Source organism: Populus nigra, chromosome 11 (assembly GCF_951802175.1).
Source record: "Populus nigra chromosome 11, ddPopNigr1.1, whole genome shotgun sequence".
NCBI lineage: Eukaryota > Viridiplantae > Streptophyta > Magnoliopsida > Malpighiales > Salicaceae > Populus > Populus nigra.
In genome coordinates, this window is record NC_084862.1 from 6,469,755 (window position 1) to 6,488,489 (window position 18,735).

Below are 18,735 nucleotides of genomic sequence, written 5' to 3' on the forward strand. Positions count from 1 at the left end.
TATTGATGTGCTAGTTGACAATGTTTTCCAGAATGTCACGTATTCTTTTATAGATGAATTCTTAAGTTATAATCAAAACAAAATGGATCTGAAAGATAAAAACAAAACAACTTGTATGATGTCTTAGGAGACTTATTGTTATAAAATAATGCCTTTTGATTTGAATAATATGGGGGCAACATACCAATATGCTATAATGGCTTTATTTCATGACCTGATGCATTGAGAAATAGAAATATACATCAATAATATGATTTTCAAGTGAAGAGAAGAAAAGAATCATGTGATATATTAAAAAAAACTCTTTGAAAAATTAAAGAAATACAAATCAATGCTTTATCCTATAAAATGAACTTTTAAGGTTTGATCTGGCAGATTGCTCGCGTTTGTCACAATCAATAAAGGAATTAAGGTCAATTAAAATAAAATTAAAAGGATTCAAACTATGCTTGAACATAAAATAGAGAAAAAAGTTTGAAGCTTCTTGGGGCGATTGAACTACATTGCCTATTTTATCTCTTAATTGACGGCAATATGTGAACTCATCTTTTGACTATCATGGAAGAAGAATCCAAATGTTTAAGATGAAGATTGTTAAAGAGTATTTGATAAAATCAAGTAATATTTACAAGAATCACCCTTGTTAAGACCATAAGTTCTTGACAAACCTTTGATTTTTATATAAAATGATCATCAATGTAGCAGTGGGCTATGCTTTAGATTAGCATGATGAGTTTGGAAGAAAAGAATAAACTATTTATTACTTGAGAAAGAAATTCACAAACTATGTGTCGAGATACAAAACTCTTGAAAAGATGTGTTGTGCTATAGTATGATGCATACGTAGGCTTAAATAATATATGTTGTACTATACTATGTGGCTTATATCCAAGATGGATCCCCTCAAATAGATTTTTAAGAAATTGTATCTATCGAGTTGCATTGCTTGATGACAAGTAATGTTGTTTAAGTATGACATCATTTATATGGAAAAAAAAAGTAGTTAAAGACAGTGCAATAACTGATCATCAAGTTGATAATATTGTTAATGATTACAAGCCAATAAAGTTTGAGTTTTCAAATGAGTCCATTATAGTGGTGATTGAGAATGATAAAATTGAACCTATAATTGATAGATTGACTAAATGGTAGTAAATATATCTAGAAGTAGTGTTGGAGTGGTGTTTACATCAAAGAATAAGTTAAAAATGAAGATTACCCACCTGAAGCTTCCAAAACAAATAAGAAAACATGTAAAAGATTGGCTATAAATTTTTACTTAGATGGTGAGATCTTATATAAAAGAGGGTTTAACTTTAACAAGATGCCTCGAAAAGGAAAAGGAAAAGGCAAGGAAAGACAATGGTGAAGATTCATTAAGGGTTTATACCACCTATACCAGTGGACACATAATGACATAACAAATTTAGAGAACTTGTTATTACTACACCACCATTGAGAGAGACGATATTAATTATGTTAAAAGATATCACAAGTGATAAATTCATGCAAATAAGATAAATGTTATTCCTATACCTTCGCATAACAAGATTTCACCCTAGTTATTTGCTATGTTGGAAATATATGTGATTGGCTCAATCAATCTAAAGGCTAGTAATGAGTATTGATTCATCTTTTTAGTGATCGATTATATCACTAAATGGGTAAAAATTGCTTCATACATACATATCACTTAGAAAATAGTGTGTCAGTTATTTAAAAGAAATGTAATATGTATATTTAGGTTGCCAAAATTATTGATAATAGATAATGCTCATAATTTTAATGGTAAGATGATGAAAACAATGTGCCAAAAATGAAAAATGAAGCATCGCAACTCCTTGTCATATCAACAAAACATGAATAAGGCGGTAGAAGTTGTAAGCAAAAATTTGAAGAAAATCCTCCAAAAAAATGGTGGCCTTTTATAGACACTAGAACAATGTTCTGCAATATGATCTTGCTAAGTAAAGAAGGAACCACTGAATCTAGAATACAAAAATTAAAGCCTTTAAATAAAAAGGAAAGTCAAATAACCATTATCAAGCTCTTGCAAAGTAGTAAGCCTTTAAATCCCATACCAATAAACAAGAAATCGAATGAATAAGAAAAATGCAAAGGTTTGGCACAATGGCAGTGATTACTTATATATCCTTTAATTTCAGATAAATGTAATTTTTTTTCCTGAAAATATCTTGATTTTATGATAATGTAATACATGTTTGAGTTGCAAGATGAACTTAGAAGATACAATTTGACTTGAATTTTTTTTAAAAATGTTTATGTGATTTGTGTCAATCCTTTATAAATGTTTTTGTGTTTATTCTTTTACGTGTTTTCTCTTTCTTCTTTTCTTTACAACCTTACTACACAAAGCCAAATAAAATAATATTTTTCATAAGCATTATAAAGATGAGGCATCTATCATGACCTATTTTGACCTCATCACCAAAAAAAAATAAAAAAAACAAATATTCTAGAACAAAAAAAAACTTTTGCAAAAACAATTCAAAGAAAAATTGAGCTACCATGTTAAAAATTAAGTTTCCCATTAAGTTTTAATTGAAACATCATTTTATTGTAAAAAACATGTTTTCCAAAATTAATCTTAATTGGTTTACCAAGGTCAAATATATCATTTTATGGTCAAAATCTAGATTCCCAGCAAAATCAGCCAAAACCATCATTTTATAGTCAACACGTAATTTACAACGTCAAAATTTATCAAAAACAATATATCAAGGTTAAATACTTCATTTTGCGATTAAAATATTTTTTTAGAATCAAAAAAATATTTTTTATGGTGAAAATTGGTTTTTTAAAGGTCAAAATTGGTTTTTTTAGCAATCAAAATGGTTTTTTACACTAATTTTAACTTTATCAAAACAATATATATATATATATATATATATATATATATATATTAAAAAAATTATTATAGCCTATGTGAATGTGAATCACATCTCATAACCTAGCTAGTGCAGTGGTTATTAAATCAAAACATCAAACAAATCCTAACCATTGATTCAAAGACTTAATCTAAGCTCATCTACACCTTATCATAGCCCAAGAAGATCTAAGTTGTTAATTGAGTTTAGAATCACTTTCACTTAGATCTAGAGTCTTGGATCAACTTAAGCAACATCTTAATCGCCTATCCAAACAAGCTTATAAACTTATTAGAGACCATGCCACACCAAAGCTTAGCTCACATCTTCTTCTCTCTCCTTATTGGTTGTCAAACTAGTCATCATTTCTCTGTCATCCAATAATAGTTCACCTTGAAACCACCATAGAAAAGAGCATATACTTTAGCTAAACAAATCCTGACCAATCCCCATCTCCAACGCGGTAACAACGTCTAAAAGCCAAAAAACCGAAGGGATAACCCGAGTCTTCATCATTGTTGATCTCCTTCCCTGATTAGTCGTGAGATACATAACCATCATTAATGGACGGATGAGATCATGATCATCCTGGTGAATAGATTGATTTGTCAAAATCTCACAAAGTCTTTCTCTAGACCATCAATAGTGATGGCAAGTATATGCATCGAGTGAACAATGTAGGTGTATTGTTAGGGGAGGAATAGTAATTATATATTCTTGAACAAGGCAAATCAATAACTACTTCACTAATTTCTCGCACTAAATTTTATTTTTAATTTAATTTATTTTACTTCTATTTGTAACTAAAAATAATTATGCTTGTATGTGTATTTATGGATGTTTAATTGAATACAATGTATGTTGAAAGTTGTAGCACGACAAACTCAAGAGGTTTGAGACCCCTTAGGTAATTCTAAGAAAAAATAAGGATTACATCAATGTTTCATTATAGAGTAGGGAGGATAGGAATGTGATTTAGTTTTGAAGGATTATCCGACATAAGTGTCAGTCCTGGTGTTTACCAAATTAATACTTGAATGATTGATCTACCATTGATTTATAAGACTACTTATTTTATTAATTGTTGTCATATATAATTTCATGTTGATTTATTAATTGATTACATATGATGCATCTTCGTGAATTTTTTTATTAAATAAAATCCTGAACTCTTTATTTTGATTTTGATTGTGTGGTTTTTTTTTATATGATATGATTCCATCAATATCGATTGCTTGATTACTTTTGCATCCCAACTATTGATATTAGATGAATTTCAAGGATTGTCAAATTCATTTTAAAAATAATATGTGTAATTAGTTCACTCATAAGTGGTTTGTTTTTCAATCAATCCTTTTTTTAAAATCTTGTGTTTAATTGGTCCATCTATAAGTGGTTTATTTTGACCAGCTGATTTCAAAACCTTTTTTTATTATTAGTTCACCCATGAGTGGTCATTTTTACTAATCCTTTTCAAAATCTTATGTTTAATTTGTCCACTCATTAACGGTTTGTTTTGGTCAATCAATTTCAAAACCTATGTTTTCTTATTGGTTTATCCATGAGCGGTTTGTTTTTGGCAAATTCTTTTCAAAATCTCATGTTTAATTGGTCCATCCATGAGTGGTTAATTTTGACTAATTGGTTTCAAAACCTCTTTTTTTTTCTAATTGGTTCACATATGAGTAGTTTGTTTTTAACTAATCCTTTAAAATTTTGTTTTTTTTATCGGTTCACCCATGAGCGGTTCTTTATTTATTGATCATTTTCAAAATCTCATGTTCAATTGGTCCACCTATAAGTGGTTTATTTTGACTAATTGGTTTCAAAATCTCATTTTCTAATCAATTCACCTATTTTTAATTGATCCTTTAAAAACAAAATCTAGTTGGTTCACCCTTGAGTGGTTTATTTTTAAATGATCAATTTAAAACTCGTATTTTCTAATTGGTTCACCCATAAGTTATTTGTTTGACCATTTTTATTTTTAAATCTTGTGTCGATTCATCCTTATTGTATTTTGTATATGTAATTTCTTTTATGTGATAACGTGTCGCATGTTATATATATATATATATATATATATATATATATATATATATATATATATATATATATATATATATATATATATATATATAAAGAAATCATGGAGGGATGGTTGGCTGATGATGATGAGACTTTATGTATAGTCTATGTCCAATTCCACTAGGTTCGACATTCAACTTGCGTTAAAAGGTGATAAAAATCAAGAATTATATCATTTGCGTTCGATAATTGGAATCTTATTTGCTTATGTGCTTATTTTATTGTGTGCGTTATCAAGTTTTAAGGCCACTATTTTTCCAAGGAATGGACTCTTATGTATTCATTTTTGTTTTCCTTTCACTCTTTTTTTTCCTATGTGCATTAAAACCAGATATTTTGCCTATGAATAATATGTGCATTACAGCTGGCTATAAGTTAGACGTTGAAGGGGTATCGTTGATTAAGTTCATCTTCCCTTCACATAGCCAACCCCGTACCCATGCTCTAGTTGAAATGTTATTAGATTTTTATAATCATTAACCCTAGGTGGCAACTTCTTTACTTATTTATATGATATGTGATCATTATTTTCCTCATCCAATGGACGACCCTTATCCAACATGCTCAATAAGTGCATGAGGAACAGAGTAGAGTTGTGGCTAGCGATAATAATCATAAAGGGCTCTATAAAAAAATACTTACTAATATTAAAAAAAGTGCTCTAATGAAACAAATACTTAAAATAGATAGATCCAAAGAAGCTTAACAAATGTATAAACATATTTAAAAGAGGCAAATTTCTTTAAATACAATATCCATAATTAAGTTTGATAAGTAAACATAATTTGATTATAAAATTACATCACAGCAAAATATTTGTTTTCCCAAATTACGTTGACTAATTTTGCAAAAGATACATAATATTAAGTCTACTTCTCGAATCGATGTTGCAAAAAACTTGAAAATAGTTTTATATTAAGCATGATCAACTTTTCACTTAATAATTATTTAATATTATATCGTACGCATCTACATGTTTACATACATGTTCCTAACCTTAGTTTTCAACAATTTAACTACTATCATACCCTTATTTTTATAATACAATGCCAATTTGTTCCAATTCTATGAACGTACTAAGTTCATCTCTAGCCTAAATCAAGTTTTTAATCTTTTACCAATCATCCGGTTTTTTATTCTTAATTTTCTATTTACCAAGGCACTAACCCCTATTATCGAGTAGATTAATTTCTTCAATTACTCATTAACTGGGGCATCAATTTTCTCAATCATCCATTGGTCGAGGAATTAATCTCTCGAATCGTCCATTAAACAGGGCATTAATCTCATTAACAGGGAATAAGCCTCTCAAATTTTGTTTTCTGATTTCCATTTTAGAATAAGATTCAATTAAAAAAATAATGAAATTACTTTTCAAAAAAATTACTAGTTTCTTTCAAGGTGTTGAACACCTACCTGATGTCTATACATACAAGTTGGTCCCCCATTCTAGTCATGTATAATGTCAATTTTTTTCTTTCATTCATTTTCATTTTTAATCGATACATCTTTATACAACTTACTACTTAATCTAAATAATCTGATTCGTTTCTTCATAACTAATATATTTTTAGCTTTCAAATAATTTAACCGAATTTGCTTAAATATTTGCTTTTTCTCCTTTCTTTTGAAATTTTCCAACCTTTTTCAATCAATTAATATTCATCTAACCATAATCTCCTACAATCCTAATTAATTACATCAAAATTATCAATCTTACAATTTCCTCCTCTTGGCTGAAATTCAAGACAATAAGGGAGAGATTTTTATCCTTTTCATTTTTGAAGTCAAATCATTACCCAATAATAATTCATGCTTACAAACATTAATCAACCACAATAATATTAATTCATTACACAATTAACACAATTTCATCCTCAAATAAGCCTAACATCTCTAATTCGTTAAAAAATAATCACTAAGTCAATGCAATAAATCTATTTGGAGGCATTTATTACCTTAATTGAATGGTTTTCCAAGTGTTGAATGCTAGAGAAACAAAGCCCTCTTCAATCCCCTTTTTCTACCCTTTTTAAAATCCTGACCTTTAATTTATTTTCAAAAAAACCTACCAAAACACTTAATTTTCCTTTTTAATTTATTGTAACCCTTTCACACTCAAATTTATTTATTTTTTGTATGAATTTATAAAAAAATTAAAAGAAAAAATGAAAAAAATTCCCCCCTCTTTAGCCTCCTCTCTCATTTTTCAATTGTAGTGATTGAAATGTGACACAAATAAAGTGTCACAATCAAAATATAAAATTTAAAAATTATAAGCATCAAAATATAGAAAAAATATGTCATGAGCAGTGTAAATGAATTTAATAAATAATGTTATATGAGTCAACAATGTTTAGGTTCATAGTAAAAAAGAATTGTTTTAGTTTTTTTTCCTTTTAATTGTTAATATTAATGTTAATTGTTAATATGCTACATAAATAAGTAAAAACTAAGATATTGGCCCACACTCCATATTAATTTTTTTTTTCAAATATAAAAAACATATTAAGTTAATAGAGAATGTTTTAAGCTCTTTGGGTCTGACGGTTATACTAGACCCAAGCGACTTAGATTGGCGATCATACTAGGCCCAAGAGAATTGGGTCTGGTGGTCGTGGAAGGCCTAAGCACCTTGGGTCTAGCGGTCGGGTTAGGCCCAAGCGACTTGGTTCTGACATATGTGCCTAATTAATGTTTTCTATAATTTTTTAAAAATATTTAAATTATTCTTAGAGTATCTTAAGTAATAACTCTAATTAATATTTTTTATAATTTTTTATTTGAAATAAAGAAAATTTAAATTATCCTTGAAGTATTTTAAACAGAAATTCTAATTTTTTTTATAAATTTTTTTTATTTTTTTATAAAAAAAACATTTAAACTATTCTTGAAGTATACTAAATAATTTCTTTTATAAATGTTTTCTATTTTTTATATAAAAAAAACATTTAAACTACCATTTAAGTACCCTAAACAAAAATGCTAATTAATTTTTTTATATAAATTGTTTTTATTTTTTATAAAAAAATATTTAAACCATCCTTGAAGTATCATAAAGAATATTTTTTATAAATTGTCTCTATTTTTAAAAAGAAAAAAAATATTAAACTACCCTTTAAATATCCTAAATAGAAATGCTAATTATTTTTTATGTTTTATAAAAAAAACATTTAAATTATCCTTAAAGTATCCTAAATAAGTTTTTTAAAACTTTTTCTAGTTTTTATATAAAAAAAACATTGAAATTACCCTTGAAATATCCTAAATAGAAATGTTAATTAATGTTTTTTTATAATGTTTTTATTTTTTAAAAACATATATTTAAACTACCCTTGAAGTATCCTAAATAATTATTTTTATAAATTAAATTATCCTTAAAGTATTTTAAACAGAAATCATCATTAATTATATATATATATATATATATATATATATATATATATATATATATATATATTGTTTCTATTTTATATATATAAAAAATTAAACTATCCATGAAGTATTCTAAATAAGTTTTTTTATTTTTTATAAAAAAATCACTTAAATTATCCTTGAAATATCCTAAACATAAATGTTAATTAATTTTTTATAATTATGTTTTTATAAAAAAAATTAAATTACCCTTAAAGTATCATAAATAATTTTTTTTTATAAAGTTTTCCTATCTTTTATAAAAAACTAATTAAACTATCCTTGAAATATTTTAAATGGAAACCTTAATCAAATTTTTTTATATAAATTGTTTGAATGTTTTTATAAAAAAAAACATTTATATTATTCTTGAAGTATTCTAAACAGAAATCATAATTTTTTTTATAAGCTCTTAAGTCTTGGAACTGACAGCCTTGCCAGACCCACACGCCTTGGGTCTTGCAGTCAGGCTAGATCCACGCATCTTGGGTGTGACAGTCATGCCAACTCAAGCACCTGGGTCAACCAGACATCACACATGGGTGTCAGACTCAAGGCATTTAGATTTAGCAACTCATGCTAAATTCAAGCAAATAATAAATAAAAAGAGGATAATAATGTATTTTAGTTATCAGAAGAGAGAGAAAAGAAAGAAAAAAACTTAAACAATCTATCACCGGTAACAATCAAATCATGATATGTTTACACGCGTCGGTCCATGTGAAAGAGGGCACTTCCCGGTGGCCAAATCTGCTCCATGTGATATGACGGATGTGTAGATTTTATCGTCAAGAAGTGTCTCAAGCGCCTCCTTAATGACCCAGGTGCCGCCCACTAGTTGGAGCATATGAAACATGCTCCAAGAACTTTTTAATTAAAAAATTAAAAATACAACGTAAAAATACTAAGATCCCCTTATAATCCTCTTAATTACACAAAATACCCCTAAAGGCAAAACTTTGTTTTTGTACTTTCTAATGTTAAAATCGTTATTTGCTTGTGCTTGAAAATTAAAAAAACCTAATTGTTCTTATGGAAGAAAGCTAAAAAACATTTATCCGCTTGTAAAAAAAATAAAAAATAAAAAATAAAACTACCATTATAACTTATAATGAAATATTTTTTAATTTAATTTTTTTATATAATAACAAGAAAAGGTACTGAAATGTTCAAGAATAGTTTACTGTCTGTTTGGGAGTATAGTTGTAATTGTTTTTCAAAGTATTTTTCACTCAGAAAATATAATAAAATAATATTTTTTATTTTTAAAAAATTATTTTTGACATCAGCATATCAAAATAATATAAAAACACCAAAAAATATTAATTTAAAATAAAAAAATAAAACAAATTAATTAAAAACATAAAAATAAATAGGTATGTAACAATGCGACGGAGGAAATCATAGTGGGCGAACGAACAAAAGGGCAACATTTGTTGCGAGCCAGGTACATGCAAGAGATAAGAACCAGCAATTTAAAAACAATTTAATTCGATTTTGATGCCCAGCAACCAGCAAAAGGAACCCTTCCCTCCTCCGTACCATCTGCCGGAAATTACGTGTACCTCTTACGTCATGTTTGGACGTGTGTTATTTATCCACAAAAAATAATAAATTAAATGTTTTTAGTATTTTATATGCCAATATAAAAATATTTTTATTAGTAAAGTCATTGTTTTTATATTTTAAAAATGTTTTTAAAATATTTAATTTTTTTTCTTTGTTTTAAATTAATATTTTTTAATATTTTTATATTATTTTGATGTATTGATTTAAAAAATAATTTTAAAAAATTAAAAAATATCTTTAAACATTTTAAAAAATAAAAAAATAATCAATGCATTTAAAAATATTTTAATATATTTTTAAAAAATACCTTCTACCACCAAAACTTAGTAGTCATTGGTTTTATATTTTAAAAATGTTTTAATTTTTTTTTATTTTTTATTTTAATTTAATATTTTAATATAATGATATAAAAATTATTTTATAAAAATAAAATAAAAAATATTTTTATATATTTAAAAAAACATTTTAAAAAATCAAACACCACCGTCCTTTACACGCATTCACCCTCGTCTCCGTCCTTTTAAGAGCGTGTTTGGCAGTGTGTTTTTTAAGAGCTTTTCAAATAACTTTTCGTGCCAAAATACATGCCAACGATGTTTTTTCATTTTTTAAAAATTATTTTTGATATCAGTACATCAAAACGATCCAAAACGTACAAACCATATTAAATTTTAGTAAAAAAAAAAATAAAAAAAATTCAAATTTTTTAGGAACACGGCCGCAGCCGCGTTCCCAAACGGTGCCTTAAATCCTCCCCTCCCCTCCCCTCCGTCCTCTATCCTCTCATAAACATAACAACCATTCATTAACAATCTCTGTAGTGTCTATCTATCTATCTATCATTTGCCTTTTTCCTTCCACACGTGAGAGAAGGAGCTGCTGCATCGCATTCATTCAGGGACTAGTGTGTGCTCTTATTGTTCCATGACTAGTCAGGATTTCTCTCCTCCCTACGTGGACGCATCTCGTCCGTCCCTCGGATTTCCTCTTGGCGCTGCCTTACTCTTCATAAGCATACTCAGCTTGAGTGGTGTTTTTTCTTGCTGCTATCACTGGGATAAACTAAGATCATTCCGCCGGCGCCGGTCTTCCTCCGAACACCCGGATCCTGGGGCCTACATCGAAACATCACCCTCTAAATCTAAGCTATTCCAAATGGTATCCGAATTCTGTCTCTTCCTGACAAATTGCCTAAGCTGTTGATGATAACTGTCTCCTCTCGCGTTACTCACTCCCCTTTTTAATCTTTCCTTTATTTTTCTTACTGTTAAGGATTTGAAGCAATACCACAACCAAGGGATGCCTGTAGTGATGCCTGGAGACGATGTTCCAAAGTTCATAGCATTACCATGTCCATGTGAGCCCCCACGAGGCTCCGAGAGAGTTACTATTGAAGTGCAAAAGCCGCCCAAGGCGCCGCCGCGGCTACCGCTGCTTGTGTATTAGAAATCGACCGTTCTGTGAAGGTACATATAAAAAAAAAATAGGAAAAAGAAAATTTAGATCGAGAGGTTACTCCAGTAGAGATTTTTAATAGAGGTTAATTTGTGCCACGTGCGGGCGACTTATTGGATATTTTGTATTGTTGTGTTGCACTGTGGTTTCGTGACTCTTATAATGTTTGATAATTAATTATTGTGTTTTTGTAAATATTTAAAATAGCTGGATACTGTTTAGAATTTGTTTGATAGTGTGGTAATGATTATTTTTTAAATAATTTTTTGTGTTGAAATACATAGCAATGATATTTTTTTATTTTTCAAAAATTATTTTTGATATTAACATATTAAAACAATTAAAAACATATAAATTATATTAAATTTTTTTAAAAAATAAACTTTTTAAAAATATGCATTCCGAAACGATTTCTTAATCTATTTTAAAATTTAAAATAACTAATAAATAATAATATAGTTAAATGATATAATCATTCGATATAGTTATCAATATAGCTAGACAACACGTCATTTGTTATGAGTAATGATATGTCATTTCTTACAAGAATTTTCAGCCATTTTTAAATATTAAAATTCAGATTTCTTATTTATTTTCATCTCAAAACATTAAAAAAAATCATAAAAATCTTCATAAATCCAAAATACACTATAATGACTTGAAAAGCAAGTTTGAATAAAAAAACAAAATCATGTCTTGATAATTTTTATGTGACTGAATATTAAAATAAATCAATAATTAATTTGAAAAATAATATATAAAGAATATATAATAAAAAATAGATATTTTATCCTTATTGATTATTTATTAGAAATATATTTTAAAAAAATATTATTTTTATATATAATTATTCATAAAGTAATTATTAATATTATCATAAAAACTTTAATTTTTTTAAATATTATTGTAATTATTTTATTTAAAGAGAATTTTATTTTAACATACAAAATAATTAAATAAGAAAGAAAAGGAAAAAAAAAGGTGATGGCCAAGAAATCAAGCTTAGATATTTTATGGCTTGAAAGGGCAAATCTAGGCTCACCTCGGTTTGAAAGGCTAGACTCACAAGTTTGACCTTTAAAAATTAAAAAGCTTATTTGCTCCTGGTTTTGAAAGGCTAGGTTTGTGCAACTTGTAAAAAAAGAAAATCCATAGTGCACAACATGGTATATACGCTTGCTAGATATTTTGTCATTTCTTATAAGAATTTTCAGCCATCTCTTGTAGAAAAAAAAATTAAATTCTAGATTTCTCGGTCCTATAACCTAAATTTAATATATTTTCACCTCAAAACATATAAAAAATCATTGGAATCTCAAAACACGTTATAATTAATCTAAAATTTAAAATCAAATAAAAACATACTTTCTAGATTCTCATCTAATCTTTTTAGCATAATTTAAGACCGATACCATCTCTATTGAATCTTCAAAACAAATCTAATGACATTAAAATCAATACTTTTTTGTGGCTGGAATGTCATGATCAATCTTCAAAACTTATTTTTATTTAATTCTATAATAATTAAAATAAATATATATAAGAATTATAATGATTTAAATCGCAAAGAAAAAAAACTTTAGTTAAAACTTTATTTTTTATTTATTTATGTCTGTCTTTAATATTTTTTCCAAAAACATGAAAACATGTAATTCTTATTAACAACATGTTTTTTTTTTAAAAAAGAAATATCATGACTTGAAAAGCAAGTTTGAATAAAAAAAATAAAATCATGTCTTGATAGTTTTTATGTGACTATATAGAAAATAAATGAATAATTAATTTGAGAAACAATTATATAAAATATTTACAGTAAAAAATAAAAAATAGATATTTTATCCTTATTGAATATTTATTAAAAATATTTTTTAAAAAAATCATATTAGGTTTATATATAATTTTTTATAAAATAATTGTTAATACTATTGTAAAAAGTTTAATTCTTATTTGAAAAGTTATTTTATTCTTATTTTATAATTTTTTATAAAATAAATAATTATTTTATTTAAAGAGAGGTTTTTTTAAAATTACAAAATAATTAAATAAAAAAAAATTCAATGGCCAAAAAAATCAAGCTTAGGCACTCTATGGCTTGAAAAAGCAATATAGGAGCGCCTAGGTTTGAAAGGTCAGGCTTATATGCCTGACCTTTAAAAATAAAAAATCTAGGTGTTTATGATCTTGAAAGATTAGACTTATGCAATTTATTAAAATAAAAAAAAATATAGTGGACAACACATCATTTATGCTTGGTAGATGACATGCCATCTCTTATAAGAATTTTCAGCTCTTTTTTTATAGTTGAAAAATCAAATTTTAGATTTATTGGCCCTATAATCTAAATTTAACATGTTTTCACCTCAATATATATATAAAAAACATTGAAATCTTTAAAAAATTATTTTTAATCCAAAAACACACTCTAATTAATATAAATTTAAAATCAAATTAAATTAAAACAAAATTTTTATGTTCTGATCTAATTTTTCTAGCATAATTTAATATCCAAATCACCTCTATATAAACTAAGAATTTAGTTTTATATTTTTAATTTTAATTTTAATGGAACTATAATTTTCAATGATTTGAAAAAATTAAAAATTAAAAATTTTAATAAGTAGATTTAAATATTTTTTAAAAAATTATTTAAATTTCGAATATATTATTTTTCTTTTAATTCAATAAATATATGAATGTTTGTTTTTTTTTAATTAAAATGACGTGGAGGGACCCAGGTGGTCCTTACACACAACTAGAGGTTTTGGGTAGGAACCCGTGGAATAAAACTTAGCCCAGGTCCATACCATCATTTATCGGGCCGACAACGTGAGAGGAATTAATAACCAGGTCCGAAAGCGTTCGAACAGCTTTTGTCGATGCTTCAGAGTTGAGAAAGATTGGGTGTTCTGTTTTTCTAGGTTTCTGTCTCAGTCCCAGTTGAGAGTCTCTGAGAGTTGAGAAAGATATCCTTTTTCGACAGACTAGTTTCTTTAATTCGAGGGCCATGGATGGATGCCGGTAGCTGATATATTATTGGGATTTCACCTCTCCTCTGCTTGCTTACGGCAGTAGAAACCCATGGTAGGTTAGTCTTTGACTTTATTTATTATTTATTTGCTGTCAATGTCTGTTCCCATGATCTGGTTTTACATCATTTCTCTAATGTGACCTATAGTGCTAGGGAATTTAGACTAAGTAGGTTCTAAAAAATGGATTGCAATGTGCCACTACTTAGCATCAAGTGGGGAGGTTTGAAACAAGGTAAAGGAATCAGTAGCTATGATTTTATTGTATGAATTAGTTTTATGCTTGGCATTTTTTTTTTCTAGTATGATCTTTTCTTTTTGCGCGCAAACAGCCAAAAATGTTTGAAGAAATGGGTTTGTTCTGAAACTCTTCCATCCATTTTTACATGAATGTTTTCGAACAAAACAAGTATTTTCCATAATTGCCAAAATTGAATTCGACTATCTTCTTTTTTAATGTCCAAGACAATTTAGGACGTGAATATTCAGCTCCAATTCCCATCCCTTTCTCTGCAAAGTTTCTTTTGTTCCTTTCAAGAAAACCATTATTCTTTGAGATTAATCAAAGCATGCCAAATTTTTTTTCTTGTACCCTATTTTATCATGTGGGAATATTACTGTTGCAATTTGCTTATTATTGGTGGAATGTGCTGGTGAAATTGGTTGACTGTGTTACTAATCTAAGCTCCCTTGAGCAAAGTTTATTTGAATCAGACACACAAACTTGGGAGAAAAATTGAGAAACAGAGAATGGATAAAAAAAAATTGAATATTTCTGGAGTTTCATCTCCATCATTATATTGTTGGCTTTTAATGCTGACAATGTTCTCTTTAGTGATACCAATTCTTTCCCTTTGATGCATGGGCCAAGTGTCTGGTTGAGAATGTTTTCCTTTTTACTCACTGGCATGACATGATGATTGTAGGTGATTTTTTTTTTCACTACAGAAAATAAGTTATTCTCATTGAAATATGGCATTGGTTCTCCAAAGAAAAGAACCTTTTTTTTTAGCCTGAGGGAATTAAGATGCTTGTGTACTCATTTATGGTCGAAAATTCTTTTTCAGTTTCATTTTCTCTCTTTTTTTTTTTACATTAGATATTATTTACATTTGTATGTACACACACACACACACTCACTCACATATATGTATGTATGTATTGATACCGAGCAAATCAACCACCCCATATGTAGCACAATGAATGAATTTACTTCCCCTTATTTCAAATAAACACGAGGAAAAATTGTAATTGACTTCTGATGTTCTATTGTATTAACCTGTTCCTTTCCATTCAATTTTTATTAAATTCTTGATATAGTTATTTGTTTGGAAGTTAGTTATTCCTTTAATGCGTTCATCTTTTTTAATTTCATGAGTTACCTTCTTTTTTATTTCCTTATTCTTGTCTTTCTATTGTCGTATCCATATTTTGTTGGAGGTTTTATGTGCTAGCTGCATTTGAAGAATACAAGTTTGAAACTGGTTATTTTGCGTGTTAGCACGAGGGGAAGCCTATCGAGCAACTAAAGTTGTTTCTCCACATTTTGGTGGATTCATGGCAGACCTTGCTTTAACTGTGCCTGATGCTCCTCTTGCATTGTCAGAACATGCTTTGGCCATTGGACAAGAGTTTCCTAATGTTGAAACTTGCAGAAGAACATTGAAAGATATTGCTATAGCGCTGCATTTTGATCTTCGGATAGTGAAATCAGATCGAAGCCGGTTTATAGCCAAGTGCTCTAAAGAAGGCTGCCCATGGCGTGTCCATGTTGCAAAATGTCCTGGAGTTCCAACCTTTTCAATTAGAACCTTACATGGAGAGCATACTTGTGAAGGAGTTCAAAACCTTCACCATCAGCAAGCATCAGTGGGTTGGGTCGCTAGGTCTGTAGAAGCACGCATTCGAGACAATCCACAATACAAACCGAAGGAAATACTGGAAGATATCCGTGACCAGCATGGGGTTGCTGTTTCTTATATGCAAGCCTGGCGTGGGAAGGAGCGCAGCATGGCTGCCCTTCATGGAACTTTTGAAGAAGGGTTTCGCCTTCTTCCTGCATATTGTGAGCAGATAAGAAAAACCAACCCTGGAAGCATTGCATCTGTTTTTGCTACCGGACAAGAAAATTGTTTTCAAAGACTTTTTATCTCCTACCGTGCATCTATTTATGGCTTTGTAAATGCTTGTAGGCCACTTCTGGAACTTGACAGAGCACATCTTAAAGGAAAATACTTGGGTACAATACTTTGTGCTGCAGCTGTTGATGCTGATGATGCATTATTTCCTTTGGCCATTGCTACTGTTGATGTGGAAACTGATGAAAATTGGATGTGGTTTATGTCAGAGTTGCGGAAGCTTCTTGGAGTAAATACTGACAACATGCCTAGACTTACCATACTGTCTGAAAGGCATAAGGGCATTGTAGAGGCAGTTGAAACACACTTTCCCAGTGCATTCCATGGATTTTGTCTGCGTTATGTTAGTGAAAACTTCCGTGACACATTTAAGAACACAAAGTTAGTGAATATTTTCTGGAATGCAGTTTATGCCCTCACAGCAGTTGAATTTGAAAGCAAGATCACTGAGATGGTGGAGATCTCACAAGATGTTATACCTTGGTTTCAACACTTCTCTCCCCAGCTTTGGGCTGTTGCATATTTTGAAGGTATGCGATATGGCCATTTTATGCTGGGGGTTACAGAATTATTGTATAATTGGGCCCTTGAATGCCATGAGCTCCCAATTGTTCAAATGATGGAGCATATTCGGCATCAGTTGACATCTTGGTTTAGCAATCGTCGTGACATTGGCATGAGCTGGACCTCAATTCTTGTCCCATCTGCTGAGAAACGGATTTTAGAGGCCATTGCAGATGCACATTGCTATCAAGTGCTTCGTGCAAATGAGGTGGAGTTTGAGATTGTGTCGACTGAGCGAACAAATATTGTGGATATTAGGAGTCGTGTCTGCTCATGTCGTCGTTGGCAGCTCTATGGTTTACCTTGTGCACATGCTGCTGCAGCACTTATTTCCTGTGGGCAAAATGCTCATTTATTTGCCGAACCTTGCTTCACTGTTGCAAGTTACCGGGAGACATACTCAGAGATGATCAACCCTATTCCTGATAAGAGCCTGTGGAGGGAACTGGGTGAGGGAACAGAAGGTGGAGGTGCCAAGGTTGACATTACAATACGCCCACCCAAAACTCGCCGACCACCTGGCAGGCCAAAAAAGAAGGTTCTTCGTGTAGAAAACTTTAAACGCCCAAAGAGGGTGGTTCAATGTGGTCGCTGCCATTTGTTAGGACATTCTCAAAAGAAATGCACAAAGCCAATTTAACTAGGATGTAGCTTCTTACTGTACCTTTCAGTTAATCTAAAAATTGCAACTTAACTAGGTGTGTTTGTAAACATGATGTATGTTTTCATTTAATAGCACAATGGCCTAATCCTTTTTGTAATTCACCTTTGTCTTGTGAATATGGAGTTACCATTTTGTCATATTCAAGCTTTGTTGCTGAGACAAATTTAGTAATAACAAGCACTTGATCGATTCTGAATGTCCTGGGTCTTATCATTTGAAACTCTAAAGCAAAATTTCTGAGCATTACGTGTTGTGTGAAGTGTAAACAACAGGTTTGTCGCAAATTGCAATTCATTCCTTTGATGATATATTTTGTTGCTTATGTTTATTGTTTGTTTTATGACAACATGGATGCTACAAGCACATGGAATATCATAGGATAGAAGATGTCCCGAATAGGAACTGATATCAACAAGAAACTAGAAGTCTTAATGGAATAAAAGAGTTAGAAGTCATGAGTCTTATTTTAAATAGAAGTCTTTAGTAAATTATGCTAGAAAATATAACAAATTAGTTAGAAAATATATGATTTCTAGAAAGAAGATGTGTTGATAGAAATACAGATTGTATTAAGATTCAAGCTCTTAATTTGTTATAAACAAATTGTATATAGGTATGAATTGTTGCTCATGTAGGATTATATAAAAAGACCATCCAATTACTAAAACCAATAGTCAACCATATATACACAATTTATTTACTTATTTCCACGTAATTTGTCCATTATTTATCTTTTATCACAATTTATTGCTTTTCTTTACTTTGATTTTGCATACAGACTTTGCTTTATTTTTTTCTCGCTTCTTTATTCTTTTATCTAGATTAGTTTTCTTACTTTACTCTTTCTTCTTAACTTGTTAAAATCAAATTTAGAATTCCACACTTTATTTAATTTTTTATTTCATTTGTGAGGCTGCTATCAACCTTTG

General features: G+C 29.1%; 2 protein-coding genes across 5 annotated transcripts; both read left to right on the forward strand.

Moving 5' to 3' along the window:
* The first annotated feature begins 10,728 nt into the window (after positions 1-10,728).
* LOC133668760 (uncharacterized protein At5g65660) lies at positions 10,729-11,609 on the forward strand. Its single transcript, XM_062088749.1, has 2 exons — positions 10,729-11,117; positions 11,232-11,609. Exons 1-2 carry the CDS (start codon positions 10,884-10,886, stop codon positions 11,403-11,405), a joined length of 408 nt encoding a protein of 135 aa, XP_061944733.1. The 5' UTR covers positions 10,729-10,883; the 3' UTR covers positions 11,406-11,609.
* Positions 11,610-14,252: 2,643 nt separating this feature from the next.
* LOC133668594 (uncharacterized) lies at positions 14,253-18,002 on the forward strand. Of its 4 annotated transcripts, none has more exons than XM_062088543.1 (2): positions 14,253-14,499; positions 15,942-18,002. In XM_062088543.1, exons 1-2 carry the CDS (start codon positions 14,493-14,495, stop codon positions 17,780-17,782), a joined length of 1,848 nt encoding a protein of 615 aa, XP_061944527.1. In that variant the 5' UTR covers positions 14,253-14,492; the 3' UTR covers positions 17,783-18,002. The 4 variants fall into 4 exon arrangements, with proteins under 4 accessions (XP_061944527.1, XP_061944529.1, XP_061944530.1 ...); XM_062088545.1 differs by having other exon boundaries at positions 14,254-14,499; positions 15,881-18,002; XM_062088546.1 differs by having other exon boundaries at positions 14,254-14,499; positions 16,047-18,002.
* Positions 18,003-18,735: the final 733 nt, after the last annotated feature.

What these genes read in the sequence shown, in the direction of transcription:
- LOC133668760 (XM_062088749.1), top strand. Translation starts at nt 10,884, where the DNA reads ATGACTAGTCAGGATTTCTCTCCTCCCTACGTGGACGCATCTCGTCCG. An exon ending in AATCTAAGCTATTCCAAATG is followed by an intron (nt 11,118 to 11,231) that starts GTATCCGAATTC and finishes CTTACTGTTAAG; the next exon opens with GATTTGAAGCAATACCACAA.